At 43.5% G+C, this 14,269-nt stretch overlaps 1 protein-coding gene across 1 annotated transcript; it reads right to left on the reverse strand.

Annotated features, from left to right (window-relative positions):
• Window positions 1-1,948: 1,948 nt before the first annotated feature.
• Window positions 1,949-11,981, reverse strand: ccnd3 (cyclin D3). Its single transcript, NM_001006017.1, is given in 5 exon segments — window positions 1,949-2,299; window positions 3,901-4,043; window positions 8,508-8,667; window positions 8,877-9,092; window positions 11,606-11,981. Coding segments are annotated over 5 exon segments (834 nt in total). The 5' UTR covers window positions 11,828-11,981; the 3' UTR covers window positions 1,949-2,206.
• Between the last annotated feature and the right edge of the window lie 2,288 nt (window positions 11,982-14,269).

A 14,269-nucleotide genomic window follows, 5' to 3' on the forward strand; every position in this document is an offset into this window, starting at 1 on the left:
GGCTTCTGGGTCCAAGTGCTATAAGTGCACACTGTATGAGGAGACTCAACAAATGGCAAAAATAAACATTTACCAAGCGATGTGATACTTTCGAAAATCACAATATAAACTATATTGCTAAACTAAAAAAAAATCCCCTCGCCACACACTTACTTTCACTTTCAATTTGGTAATTGCATGTATTTATCACTGTAACAGTCTCCTTGCCATGACATCTCGTAAGGGTTTTTCCCCTAAAATACTCCTTAATTTGTTCGTACAAATGGTATCAGTAAAGTGCATTTGTTAAACTGACAGCCGCGTAATTAAAGGTGCTGTATGTGAGTTTTTGGACTCTTCTGCATCAAACAGCATCATATGTGTGCAGATATTCAGAAACATGTCTTGTTTATCTGAGACACAAAGCTGAAGTCAGATATTCTGCTTTAAATGTGTTTTCCGTGCCGAAATGGCTGTCTTTGTTTTGGTCATTTAACCCGTACAATGCCAGTTTAGCCAATTATATTTCAGCACCAGGGTTGCCAGATGGTGGAAAACAGTGTATTTCATTCAGTCAGGAAGGCTCTCAGAGCATGCGTCTGTGACTGGAATGCACCCTCTGGTGGACAGTAGCAGACTCTGAAATGAGACGCAGATTCAGAGTTCCACATGAGGTTATTAATTAGCAGATAATATAAATATTAGGAGTGTAAACATTAGGTGAGCAGGTTTCATTGTAACCCTGTGTCCTAACAACACTCAACGGGATACGCAGTGATGAGCAGTTTGGCTGTTTGCAGCAGACGAAACAGGACAGAAGTGTAAACACAGCAGCACAGAATAGAGCACTCACTGCACTCCAGCACAATGCTGAGCTTTATACTCTAATGAACACAAATTAAAGCTGTTTAACAGGATTATTTATTTTGTCTTGTGGTTTTGTGTTTCTGTGTTTTGTGTGTTATGGCAGTCATTGCGTAAGCAATTTCCTGCGGGATCAATAAAGTTTTCTAAGTCTAAGTCTAAATGTGGATGCTGAATCACTGATATGTGTTGGTTTGCACCGAGTCTGAAGTTCAGTTTCAGACATTTTATTCTAACTGCTGCAACTAAGCAAAGTTATGCCACCTGTGTGCTAGTTTAAAGTTCCGAGCTTATACGCCAATGCTAATACGCACGCACACTGGATTAACTATACCAGCGGACCGTTCACACATCACGTCTTTTCCGCGCGCAAGTTCGTTATTTCCAATATTAGAATATATGCCAATATGCGTGCGGCTTTCAGTTCAGTGTAAACAAAAGATATGTCAGACGAATTATTACAAATGATTATGTATGTCTGAACGCAGATGATAATAACAGTTCATTTAAATACTTAGCTAATATAAAGCTTAAATTTACATTAGACGTGATAGCCGTGATGATTATTCTCCAGACTTTATAATCGTAACCAAAATCTATAATCGTTGCATCTATAAGTGTTACGCAGTTCAAAACACAACATACTCCAGCACTGCTCTGCTTCTGTTCTGCTCTGAAATACAACATTTGAATATGTGTGTAAAAAAATTAAGTCTAATGTACACTGCAGTGATGTTTTGTAGCTTCAAAATACAATATATTAATATTTTAATGTAGAAAAAGCAAACGTGGGTGTCTTAAGGAGCAAAAATACAGCATGTGAGCTCTTATATGCAGCTGTATCATCACTCATATTCCGGCCCCTCGTTTGGGATGCTCTTCATGAACTGCCCCCCATGACCAGCTAATTGAACAGCCCTGCTGTACAGCACAGGTGTCAAACTCAGCTCCTGGAGGGCCGCAGCTCTGCACTGTTCAGCTTTACCCCTAATTAAACCCCCAATTAAACAGGTGAGTGTGTTGAAGCAGAGCTGTGCACTGAATTAGAAAGGCAAATCCTGCAGAGCAGATGTAAATGTGTGAGTAAAGCAGCACGCTTCAGTCCTCATCTGGACTCTTTATTATTGTTCACACAGTTGATCTTCAGGAGAGTCTATCAGTAACGTACACTCCTCTCTCAGCGGGGGGTTTAAATGATTCCCGTCTGTGTGTGTGTGTGTGTGTGTGTTTGACAGGACAAAGGTTTGTGGGTAAACATTTGCTCTGGTGCAGAACATCTGCCATATTAAAGTGAACATGCTCAAACGCAAACAGAAAGGCGAGCGTGATCGCGCAGGTGTGAGGGCTCTGAAACCTGTTCGCATCACAGCGGGACGTCCTGCGTCTGCACAGGTGGAGCCGGCAGCGTCTGCTCGATCATCTGCTCCAGCGCTGAGAAACACACATGCAGAGACGCCTGCGACACACACACACACACACACACACCTTACTACAGAACAGAACAGCGGTTGCTTCTTGCAATATACACATATATAATATATATACACAGTCTGAAGTCAGGCTTTATTTTTTGCTAGTTTATTTCTGGCGCAGTGGTTAGCACTGTGGCCTCACAGCAAGAAGGTCTCTGGTTCGAGTCCCGGCTGGGTCAGTTGGTGTTTCTGTGTGGAGTTTGCATGTTCTCCCCGTGTTGAATTGGGTAAGCTAAATTGGTAGTAGTATATGAGTCTGTGTAAATGAGTGTGTATGGGTGTAAAACATATGCTGGAATAGTTGGCGGTTCATTCCACTGTGGCGACCTCTGATTAACAAAGAGATTAAGCCGAAAATAATATAGTGGGATGAATTTGCTTGTTGCTAGCATGTTTCTAAGGTTGCTAATCAGGTTTAGCATGCTGTTAACAGGCTTTATTTGTTTGCTAGTTCATTTCTAACATGTTTTAATATTATACTTCCTAAGATCATTATTGTCAACATATTTCACATGTTTTTGCTAGCATTTTAGCATGTTTAGCATTTAGCTGTTAGTGTATTTGCCTTTTAGCATGTTGTTGGGATAAATTAGCTTGTTAGCATGGTTATTGTATATTGCTAGTATGTTTTCACACAACTCAAACAGGTTTAAGACACTGCTAGCATTTCTTTCTAATGTTGCTAACATGTTTTATATGTCGCTAGCTCATTTTTACCATGTTAGTGTTCTAACATTGTGTTTGCATTTACAACATTTTGCTAACACATTTTAAACATGTTGCTAAGCTATATTTTGTTTTAACATGCTGCTAACATTAATTAGCATGATTCTAGCACAATGTTAATATATCGTAACACTGCTTGTTTGTTTAGCATGTTGCTAACATGTTTTGTGTTTCTAGTCTTTTAACGCTATGCTTACATGTTGCTAACACATTTTAAATAGCATGTTTCTCAACATTTTAGCATGTTAGCATGAATTAGTATGCTGTTTAGATGATTTTGCTAGCATGTTTTAGCATCTGTTTAGTATTATTAGCAAGTTGCCTTTGTTTTAGCACAATTCTTGCATTTTGCTGGCCTATTGTTACTAGCATTACTATATTGTAACACAGCTTGCTTAATTAACATGCTGCTGTTTCTAGTGTTGTAACATTATGCTAACATTTTAAACATTTTAGATGTTGACTGTATGTTTTTCTAAGTTTTAGCATGCTAGCATTAGTTAGTTTTAACACCGTTTGTATGTTTAGCAAGTTGCTAACACATTTAAAATATTTTTACTAACATGCTCTGTATGTTTTAGCATCTATTTAGCATGATTAGCATGTTGCTGCTTTAACACTATGAACATTGTCAACAGATTTTATATGTTGCTAACAAATTAGCAAGTATTGCATGTTTTAACAATTTGTTTGCATTTTCAGCATTTTGTCAACACATTTTAAACATGTTGCTAAGCTATTTTTGTTTTAGTGTGTTGCTAACATTAAATAGCATGGTCCTAGCACAATGTTAATATATCGTAACACTGCTTGCTTATTTAGCATGTTGCTAAGAGTGTGTTAACATCTGGGACCTCACCTTGTCCATATCCAGCATGTTGCTTAGCATCTGCAGCATCTGCTCGGCGCTAACAGTGTCCTGCAGGAGCTTCAGTCTAAGCAGCGCCGCCGTCACACAGGAACAGGCCACGACGGACGGGCGGAAGAACGAGAACTTCAGCTCTGACACACAAACACATCAATGATGAACACCGTTATTCTCCATGATTCTCAATCAGGTTAGCTCCTGTGGGATTCTGTGATCAATTTATAGCTTAGCGACAGTAACCGAGTGGGCGGGGCTTTCAGAGGGTCAGTTCCAGGCTAAATGTTGTTGTAGCTTAGCGACAGTAACCAGGTTTTAAAAATTTGCGACAGTTACTCAGTGGGCGGGGCTTTCAGACGGTCAGTTCCGGGCTGAATGTTTTTGTAGCTTAGCGACAGTAACCGAGTGGGCGGGGCTTTCAGAGGGTCAGTTCCAGGCTAAATGTTGTTGTAACTTAGCAACAGTAACCAGGTTTAAAAAATTTGCGACAGTAACCGAGTGGGCGTGGCTTTCAGAGGGTCAGTCTGAATGTTTTTGTAGCTTAGCGACAGTAACCAAGTGGGCGTGGCTTTCAGAGGGTCAGTTCCGGGCTGAATGTTTTTGTAGCTTAGCGACAGTAACCGAGTGGGCGTGGCTTTCAGAGGGTCAGTTCCGGGCTGAATGTTTTTGTAGCTTAGCGACAGTAACTGAGTGGGCGGGGCTTTCAGAGGGTCAGTTCCGGGAAGAATGTTTTTGTCACTTAGCGACAGTAACTGAGTGGGCGGGGCTTTCAGAGGGTCAGTTCCGGAAATAATGTTTTTGTAGATTAGCAACAGTAACCGAGTGGGCGGGGCTTTCAGAGGGTCAGTTCCGGGAAGAATGTTTTTGTAGATTAGCAACAGTAACCGAGTGGGCGGGGCTTTCAGAGGGTCAGTTCCGGGCTGAATGTTTTTGTAGCTTAGCGACAGAAACCGAGTGGGCGGGGCTTTCAGAGGGTCAGTTCCAGGCTAAATGTTGTTGTAACTTAGCAACAGTAACCAGGTTTAAAAAATTAGCGACAGTAACCGAGTGGGCGTGGCTTTCAGAGGGTCAGTCTGAATGTTTTTGTAGCTTAGCGACAGTAACCAAGTGGGCGTGGCTTTCAGAGGGTCAGGTCCGGGCTGAATGTTTTTGTAGCTTAGCGACAGTAACCGAGTGGGCGTGGCTTTCAGAGGGTCAGTTCCGGGCTGAATGTTTTTGTAGCTTAGCGACAGTAACTGAGTGGGCGGGGCTTTCAGAGGGTCAGTTCCGGGAAGAATGTTTTTGTCACTTAGCGACAGTAACTGAGTGGGCGGGGCTTTCAGAGGGTCAGTTCCGGAAAGAATGATTTTGTAGATTAGCAACAGTACCCGAGTGGGCGGGGCTTTCAGAGGGTCAGTTCCGGGAAGAATGTTTTTGTAACATAGCGACAGTAACTGAGTGGGCGGGGCTTTCAGAGGGTCAGTTCCGGAAAGAATGATTTTGTAACATAGCGACAGTAACTGAGTGGGCGGGGCTTTCAGAGGGTCAGTTCCAGACTAAATATTTTTGTAGTATAGCAACAGTAACCAGGTTTGAAGCTTAATGATGGTAACCAAGTGGGCGAGGCGTTCAGAGGTTAGCGACAGTAACTGAGTGGGCGTGGCTTTCAGAGGGTCAGTTCCGGAAAGAATGATTTTGTAGATTAGCAACAGTACCCGAGTGGGCGGGGCTTTCAGAGGGTCAGTTCCGGGAAGAATGTTTTTGTAGATTAGCAACAGTAACTGAGTGGGCGGGGCTTTCAGAGGGTCAGTTCCGGAAAGAATGATTTTGTAGATTAGCAACAGTACCCGAGTGGGCGGGGCTTTCAGAGGGTCAGTTCCGGGAAGAATGTTTTTGTAACATAGCGACAGTAACTGAGTGGGCGGGGCTTTCAAAGGGTCAGTTCCGGAAAGAATGATTTTGTAACATAGCGACAGTAACTGAGTGGGCGGGGCTTTCAGAGGGTCAGTTCCAGACTAAATATTTTTGTAGTATAGCAACAGTAACCAGGTTTGAAGCTTAATGATGGTAACCAAGTGGGCGAGGCGTTCAGAGGTTAGCGACAGTAACTGAGTGGGCGTGGCTTTCAGAGGGTCAGTTCCGGGCTGAATGTTTTTGTAGCTTAGCGACAGTAACTGAGTGGGCGGGGCTTTCAGAGGGTCAGTTCCGGGAAGAATGTTTTTGTCACTTAGCGACAGTAACTGAGTGGGCGGGGCTTTCAGAGGGTCAGTTCCGGAAAGAATGATTTTGTAGATTAGCAAAAGTACCCGAGTGGGCGGGGCTTTCAGAGGGTCAGTTCCGGGAAGAATGTTTTTGTAACATAGCGACAGTAACTGAGTGGGCGGGGCTTTCAGAGGGTCAGTTCCAGGCTAAATGTTGTTGTAGCTTAGCGACAGTAACCAGGTTAAAAAAATTAGCGACAGTTACTCAGTGGGCGGGGCTTTCAGAGGGTCAGTTCCGGGCTGAATGTTTTTGTAGCTTAGCGACAGTAACCGACTGGGCGGGGCTTTCAAAGGGTCAGTTCCAGGCTAAATGTTGTTGTAACTTAGCAACAGTAACCAGGTTTAAAAAATTAGCGACAGTAACCGAGTGGGCGTGGCTTTCAGAGGGTCAGTCTGAATGTTTTTGTAGCTTAGCGACAGTAACCAAGTGGGCGTGGCTTTCAGAGGGTCAGTTCCGGGCTGAATGTTTTTGTAGCTTAGCGACAGTAACCGAGTGGGCGTGGCTTTCAGAGGGTCAGTTCCGGGCTGAATGTTTTTGTAGCTTAGCGACAGTAACCGAGTGGGCGTGGCTTTCAGAGGGTCAGTTCCGGGCTGAATGTTTTTGTAGCTTAGCGACAGTAACTGAGTGGGCGGGGCTTTCAGAGGGTCAGTTCCGGGAAGAATGTTTTTGTCACTTAGCGACAGTAACTGAGTGGGCGGGGCTTTCAGAGGGTCAGTTCCGGAAAGAATGTTTTTGTAGATTAGCAACAGTAACTGAGTGGGCGGGGCTTTCAGAGGGTCAGTTCCGGAAAGAATGATTTTGTAGATTAGCAACAGTACCCGAGTGGGCGGGGCTTTCAGAGGGTCAGTTCCGGGAAGAATGTTTTTGTAACATAGCGACAGTAACTGAGTGGGCGGGGCTTTCAGAGGGTCAGTTCCGGAAAGAATGATTTTGTAACAAAGCGACAGTAACTGAGTGGGCGGGGCTTTCAGAGGGTCAGTTCCAGACTAAATATTTTTGTAGTATAGCAACAGTAACCAGGTTTGAAGCTTAATGATGGTAACCAAGTGGGCGAGGCGTTCAGAGGTTAGCGACAGTAACTGAGTGGGCGTGGCTTTCAGAGGGTCAGTTCCGGGCTGAATGTTTTTGTAGCTTAGCGACAGTAACTGAGTGGGCGGGGCTTTCAGAGGGTCAGTTCCGGGAAGAATGTTTTTGTCACTTAGCGACAGTAACTGAGTGGGCGGGGCTTTCAGAGGGTCAGTTCCGGAAAGAATGATTTTGTAGATTAGCAACAGTACCCGAGTGGGCGGGGCTTTCAGAGGGTCAGTTCCGGGAAGAATGTTTTTGTAGATTAGCAACAGTAACTGAGTGGGCGGGGCTTTCAGAGGGTCAGTTCCGGAAAGAATGATTTTGTAGATTAGCAACAGTACCCGAGTGGGCGGGGCTTTCAGAGGGTCAGTTCCGGGAAGAATGTTTTTGTAACATAGCGACAGTAACTGAGTGGGCGGGGCTTTCAGAGGGTCAGTTCCAGACTAAATATTTTTGTAGTATAGCAACAGTAACCAGGTTTGAAGCTTAATGATGGTAACCAAGTGGGCGAGGCGTTCAGAGGTTAGCGACAGTAACTGAGTGGGCGTGGCTTTCAGAGGGTCAGTTCCGGGCTGAATGTTTTTGTAGCTTAGCGACAGTAACTGAGTGGGCGGGGCTTTCAGAGGGTCAGTTCCGGAAAGAATGATTTTGTAGATTAGCAACAGTACCCGAGTGGGCGGGGCTTTCAGAGGGTCAGTTCCGGGAAGAATGTTTTTGTAGATTAGCAACAGTAACTGAGTGGGCGGGGCTTTCAGAGGGTCAGTTCCGGAAAGAATGATTTTGTAGATTAGCAACAGTACCCGAGTGGGCGGGGCTTTCAGAGGGTCAGTTCCGGGAAGAATGTTTTTGTAACATAGCGACAGTAACTGAGTGGGCGGGGCTTTCAGAGGGTCAGTTCCAGACTAAATATTTTTGTAGTATAGCAACAGTAACCAGGTTTGAAGCTTAATGATGGTAACCAAGTGGGCGAGGCGTTCAGAGGTTAGCGACAGTAACTGAGTGGGCGGGGCTTTCAGAGGGTCAGTTCTGAGCTGAATGTCAGGCTGGACGGTTTGCTGAAAGCGGAGCAGCGGTGGACAAAAGCGTGTCTGACACACCCGGCCCATAATGCACTGCTGATACTCTAACAATGAGCGGATCAACACAAACCTGCTGACACACACACACACACACACACACACACAGTAGACCAGTACAAGTATGTGTATGTGTGCCTGTGGACAAGAGGGCAATGTAGTAGTGTGTGTGTGGATGTGCATGTGTTTATTGTGTGTGTGTGTGTGTGTGTGTACCTGTAGCCGTGAGGGCGATGTAGCAGTGTGTGTGTCTGCGCACGCTGCTGTGGTCCTGTGCAGGGATGGGCAGCGCCTGCAGGATCAGCTCCAGGAAGTCAGAGGGCAGCACTGAGGCCAGATCCCATTGGAGATGTGACACCAACAGCACCTCCCACTGCTGCACACACACACACACACAGATAAACATACACACAAACACACACAAAAAAGAAAGAATGACACACACACACACACACACACACACAGCCTCTTCATAAAGCACATGCATAATCAGTTTATGCACTTCAAGTTAGAATGTGTGTGTCTTTCTGTCTGTCTGTGTATCGGTGTATGTTTGTGTGTATATGTGTGTGTGTGTGTTGTCACCAGTATCTCGGAGACGCTGCAGGCGTGGTCAGTGTAGATGCTCAGTGTTTCAGCGCTCAGAGGAACAGTCTCCCGCAGTTTGGAGGCCAGAAACATGCAGACGGAGCCCAGCAGCTGCAGATGACACGGCCGCACGGCACTCTGGGACATGTACCTGTCCAGGTAATGAACGGCCAGAGGAAACACCTCCTCCTCGCACTTCTGCTCCTCACACACCTGACGGACCAATCAGAGTCAAATACACACTTTATTTCTGTACAAACATTAGACTCATGCGCTAAACTGGAATAAAGCTGAAAACATTAATGCTGGGAACAGAGGAATCGCCATTAATGACAGCCTAAATAAATGTTAAGATGTGTATTATAAACATGTAACACACACACACACACACACACACATTAAAACAAAACTATACAAACTTGTTTTTTGGCATAAATATTTAAATCTATTTTACCGGCCACTTTATTAGGTACACCTATCCAACTGCTTGTTAACACAGATGTTTAATCAGCCAATCACATGGCAGCAGCATGTAGACATGGTCAAGAGGATCTGCTGCAGGTCAGAGCGAGCATCAGAATGGGGAAGAAAGGGGATTTAAGACACTTTGATCGTGGCATGGTTGTTGCTGCTAGACGGGCTGCTCTGAGTATTTCAGAAACTGCTGATCTACTGGGATTTTCACGCACAACCATCTCTAGGGTTTACAGTGAATGCTCCGACAGAGAGGAAATATCCAGTGAGCGGCAGTTCTGTGGGCGCAAATGCCTTGTTGATGAGGTCAGAGGTCAGAGGAGAATGGCCAGACTGGCTCCAGCTGATAGAAAGGCAACAGTAACTCAAATAAGCACTCGTTACAACCGAGCTCTGCAGAAGAGCATCTCTGAACACACAACACGTCCAACCCTGAGGCGGATGGGCTACAGCAGCAGAAGAGCACACCGGGTGCCGCTCCTGTCAGCTAAGAACAGGAAACTGAGGCTACAATTCACACAGACTCACCAAAACTGGCCAATAGAAGATTGGAGAAACGTTGCTGCTCTGATGAGTCTCCATTTCTGCTCACACATTCGGATGCTCGGCTCAACAACATGAAAGCATGGATCATCCTGCCTTGTATCAGCGGTTCAGGCTGGTGGTGGTGGTGTAATGGTGTGGGGGAGATTTTCTTTGGGTCCATTAGTACCAATTGAGCATCAACGCCACAGCCTACCTGAGTATTGCTGCTGACCATGTCCATCCCTTTATGAGCACAGTGTCTCCATCTTCTGATGGCTACTTCCAGCAGGATAACGCAGCATGTCATAAAGCTCAATCATCTCAGACTGGTGAACATGACGATGAGTTTACTGCACTCAAATGGCCTCCACAGTCACCAGAGCTCAATCCAATAGAGCAGCTTTGGGATGTGGTGGAACGGGAGATTGGCATCATGGATGTGCAGCCGACACATCTGCAGCAACTGTGTGATGCTATCATGACAATATGGAGCAAAACCTCTGAGGAATATCTCCAGCAGCTTGTTGAATCTACGACACCAAGGATTAAAGCAGATCTGAAGGCAAAACCCCCTTACTAGTAAGGTGTACCTAATAAAGTGGCCGGTGATTGTATACTACATCTCTAAATATAGATAAACCTTTTCTCAAATATACACATGCATGTGTGTATCTATATATACATAATAAATACACACAGTATACATTAAGTCAAATCTAATTTTTATCTTAGATATGAATCATCACGATAAATCTTTGCCCAACGCTAACTTTTCACAAATGTTTTCTGCCATATTCCAGTTTTGCGCAGTTTGTTGATAGATTCTGGCGATTGCGTGAGAGGGGTCTGGATGCAGACCTGGTGCAGATGCAATCTGAGCTGCAGCCAATGCTTTTTAAATCGCTTACCTAACCCCACCCTCACAGTGACGTCACTAGCTCCATTGAGTGCATTGTGTCTGACATTGCATCTCTGAGTAATGCAATCTCAGCTTGAGTCATAAAGGCTGCATCCAGATACTGTTGGATTGCATCACCCACTAATGTCAATAAAGTGACCGGACTACATTTACCGAGATCTGTTTGAGCAGGCTGTGTATTAAAGCAAAATAATATTGTCAGTAATGTTCAGTTTCTTATTCGGAGCGATCGATTCACTTCACAAGAGCTCAGTCGTCAGGAGTCACGGCTATCGATTAGTGCTGCGTCCCAATTCCCATACCATCCTTTCTAAACAGCATTCAAAGATAGCATTAGTAGGATAGCATTACTACTATTTCCAAAGTGTGAAACGTAGAAGCTTCTGTACTCAAACCACTAGTTTTACCCATAATATATTGTACATTAGACGTGCATTTGATTAGAACTACAAATGTAAAAGTGTAAACAAACTACAAAGATGGCGGACGCACAAGATCAACCGTCAACTCGTCAAGTGATGACGATGAAGTGATTGATTAATTATGACTAATAATTAGTATTTAGCCAACTGGAACATATTTAAATCATGTTGTCTGTGTTATATTTCATCTACAGCAACAACGTGAACTTCTATAGAGACATGTTTAACACGTCTCATAACAGCAACATAACGGTCCATTAATGAGGAAGTAGTTTGTCTCAAAGTTTGCAAACTCTTCTGTTACGCACTTAAATGATTTATATTCTTCACAAAACAGTATACTTCTAATTTTTTGGGTGAACTGTCCCTTTAAACGCTGTTCTCACCTGCAGCATCCAGCCGGTGAGGATCTTGCGCATGCGCAGCAGCTCTTCGCTCTCGGCGCCGGCTATGTGTTTTCCGCTGATGTTCGGCTTCTCCAGGCTCAGCAGGTTCTGTAGGACTCGGGTGTCCCGGGTTAGAACCGCGTCTCTGAAGGCCCGAATCGGCGCGCTCTTCACCGGGGAACTCGAGTTCAGATCGGCGCGCTCGTGACAGAACAACTCCATCACCAAATACTCCACAGTCAGTCACAAGTGCGACGCGAGGTTGTGTTCAATTAGCGCTCAACACACTTACACTCTGTTACACCACGTTAACCGGAATTCATACGTGGATTTGCATGTTTTATTGGTAATTCAGCGACGCATCGTCGCGAGCAGAAGCGAGCCTCGTGCCCGCGCTCACGAGAGTCCGAACGAACCATGTGACGTCACTTCGCGCCTTAATTAAAATTAATTTACGTAATTTATTTTGTTACTACATCTGTCTTTTCTTATTAATTCTGAACTGTTTGTCCTCATAATTAATAAAAATTAATAAAACTCATTTCTGATAAAATTAAGTTAGTTTAACAAAAAATAATAAAAAAAGACAAAACTACAAAGAGGTCCTAGATAAAAAACAATCCTCGTGGAAAAGTTTAGTTTGTTGGGTGAGATGGTCAAATAAATAAAATTATCACGTTCACTTCAGGATTATTACAAATGAGAAAAATACACTTGTACAGATGTGTTTTTACCAATAATGAATTCCTCCAGTTGTTGTTAATTGCAAGACAACACTACTGGGGCACGGCCCCCTCAAACACACCCATATCGTTTTATTTAATTTTATTTAATAATACAAAAAATATTTGATAATTATGAATAAACGTATCTATTAAATACATGTTATTATTATAATACAATTATTATTCAAAATTATTAAAAGAAATCAATCATTAATAGCTGGAAAAAATGGTAAAGACAAAACTGGAGAGATATGCTAAGATCATTTAAAAAATATTTGTATGAATATTAATTTTAGTAGAATGAAATACTATACAATACAAAAAATACGTTTTACAGAATTATGTTGTCTCTCGACACATCAGGTTTAGTAAGTTTCATCATCCCTCCTTTCTGCTTCATGTGAAAAAAATATCTATCAAGAGCCATGCTGTTAAAATAGGATCATCGTCATCAGATTACCATTTAAACTTTAGTTTTGTCGACTTGCAAAACTCACAGCGTGCCGACAACTCTGCATTGACGGCTGTGATGCCGGTTTCACAACGCATGAGCGGCGAATACTTTCAGCATACATGTCAACATCCGGGACTCGCAGAGCAAGGAGATGTGTGTGGAGCACGCAAGTAGGGTTTTCAGCACGCATGCATCAGTTCGCTTTTTGATTAAACGACATTACTTTCACCAGTGTTAGTTCGATTGCACATAGAGAATAACGTCTCTATTCCGGGTTTACCACTCTTGATAAATACACCTGCATATAAAGTAAATCGTATCATTTACTGGGGCACTTGTGAATGGGGTCTGGCGACGTCCCTGCTTTAACCTCTTTAAAAATAATATAATGTTGTCACATAATTTTTAAACACAGTAGTGTTTGCGTTTTTAAAGGGTCACGAAACACCAGAGCACATGTTTTGAGCTGTTGACAGTCGTATATGTGTCCCACACTACCATAAACACTATTAGGACACCTATATCTCACTAAAAAGTGTAAATTGGTTGTTTTTGCGTTATTTCAGGCAAATTGGTACTTCCGGTTTGAAACGAATTTTTGAAGCTGCGTCACGGTCATGAGATAATAGCGTGTATTCCAGCGTGCAGACTGGACGCCTGTGCCAGAGTGTGTCTTATTACGTCTTACAGTGTGATGCATTAATGCATGAGTAAGGCTTGGTTCAAACCAATCAGCGCGCTCTATTGTGCAACTTCATTAATATTCATTACCGTCACAGTGTTTAGACGACAGAGACGCTACGTTGTGTTGGCAAAACAAGCGTGAAGTGTTGCTTTTATAGTTTGCTGCAGTGAAGTTTTGTTTTCATTTTCTCTATGTGAGAGCTCAGACTCACGTGTGGATTACAGTGTACGCGACGCTCCACAACAATAACTTACGTGTCTAAGGAGGATTATTGTTTACCTGAGAGCTGTTCTCATCTGCAAACGCTGAGATCCGGATTCGCTGCTCGTCTCCTCTTAATAAAGACGCGGCTCTAGTTGCTGGTGATTGTCCTGTCTCTACAGATTTGGTAAGTGAGTGACCAGTGCTCTTTGTTTATTCAGATTGTTCGTATCGAATTAAGTTAACTATTGCACCGAGTGTAAACATGTTAGCACCACAACCAAACTTTAACCTCGTGTAGGGTTTTTACCGCATTTTGTGACCGGAATAACACACGCGGCTTTCTGACACTACCTGCCGTGTGCATCTAAGTTTCCGGGAAATGCTGAGGGTTTTTTTCTCTCATTCGCCGTGCGGTATCAAACATTGCATTAAAAATACTGCAATGTAGTAGGCCAGTAGATGTCGCTGTGACATTTACAATAAACACGCTTTCACAACACAAATAAACACCAGACTCCTGCATTCGTTCACTTTCAGTAACTAGCTGTTTGAAATGCATTTTTAGGCCCCAAAAGCATGCAATTATGCATAAATGA

The sequence above is a fragment of the Danio rerio genome, chromosome 22 (assembly GCF_049306965.1).
Source record: "Danio rerio strain Tuebingen ecotype United States chromosome 22, GRCz12tu, whole genome shotgun sequence".
Lineage (NCBI taxonomy): Eukaryota > Metazoa > Chordata > Actinopteri > Cypriniformes > Danionidae > Danio > Danio rerio.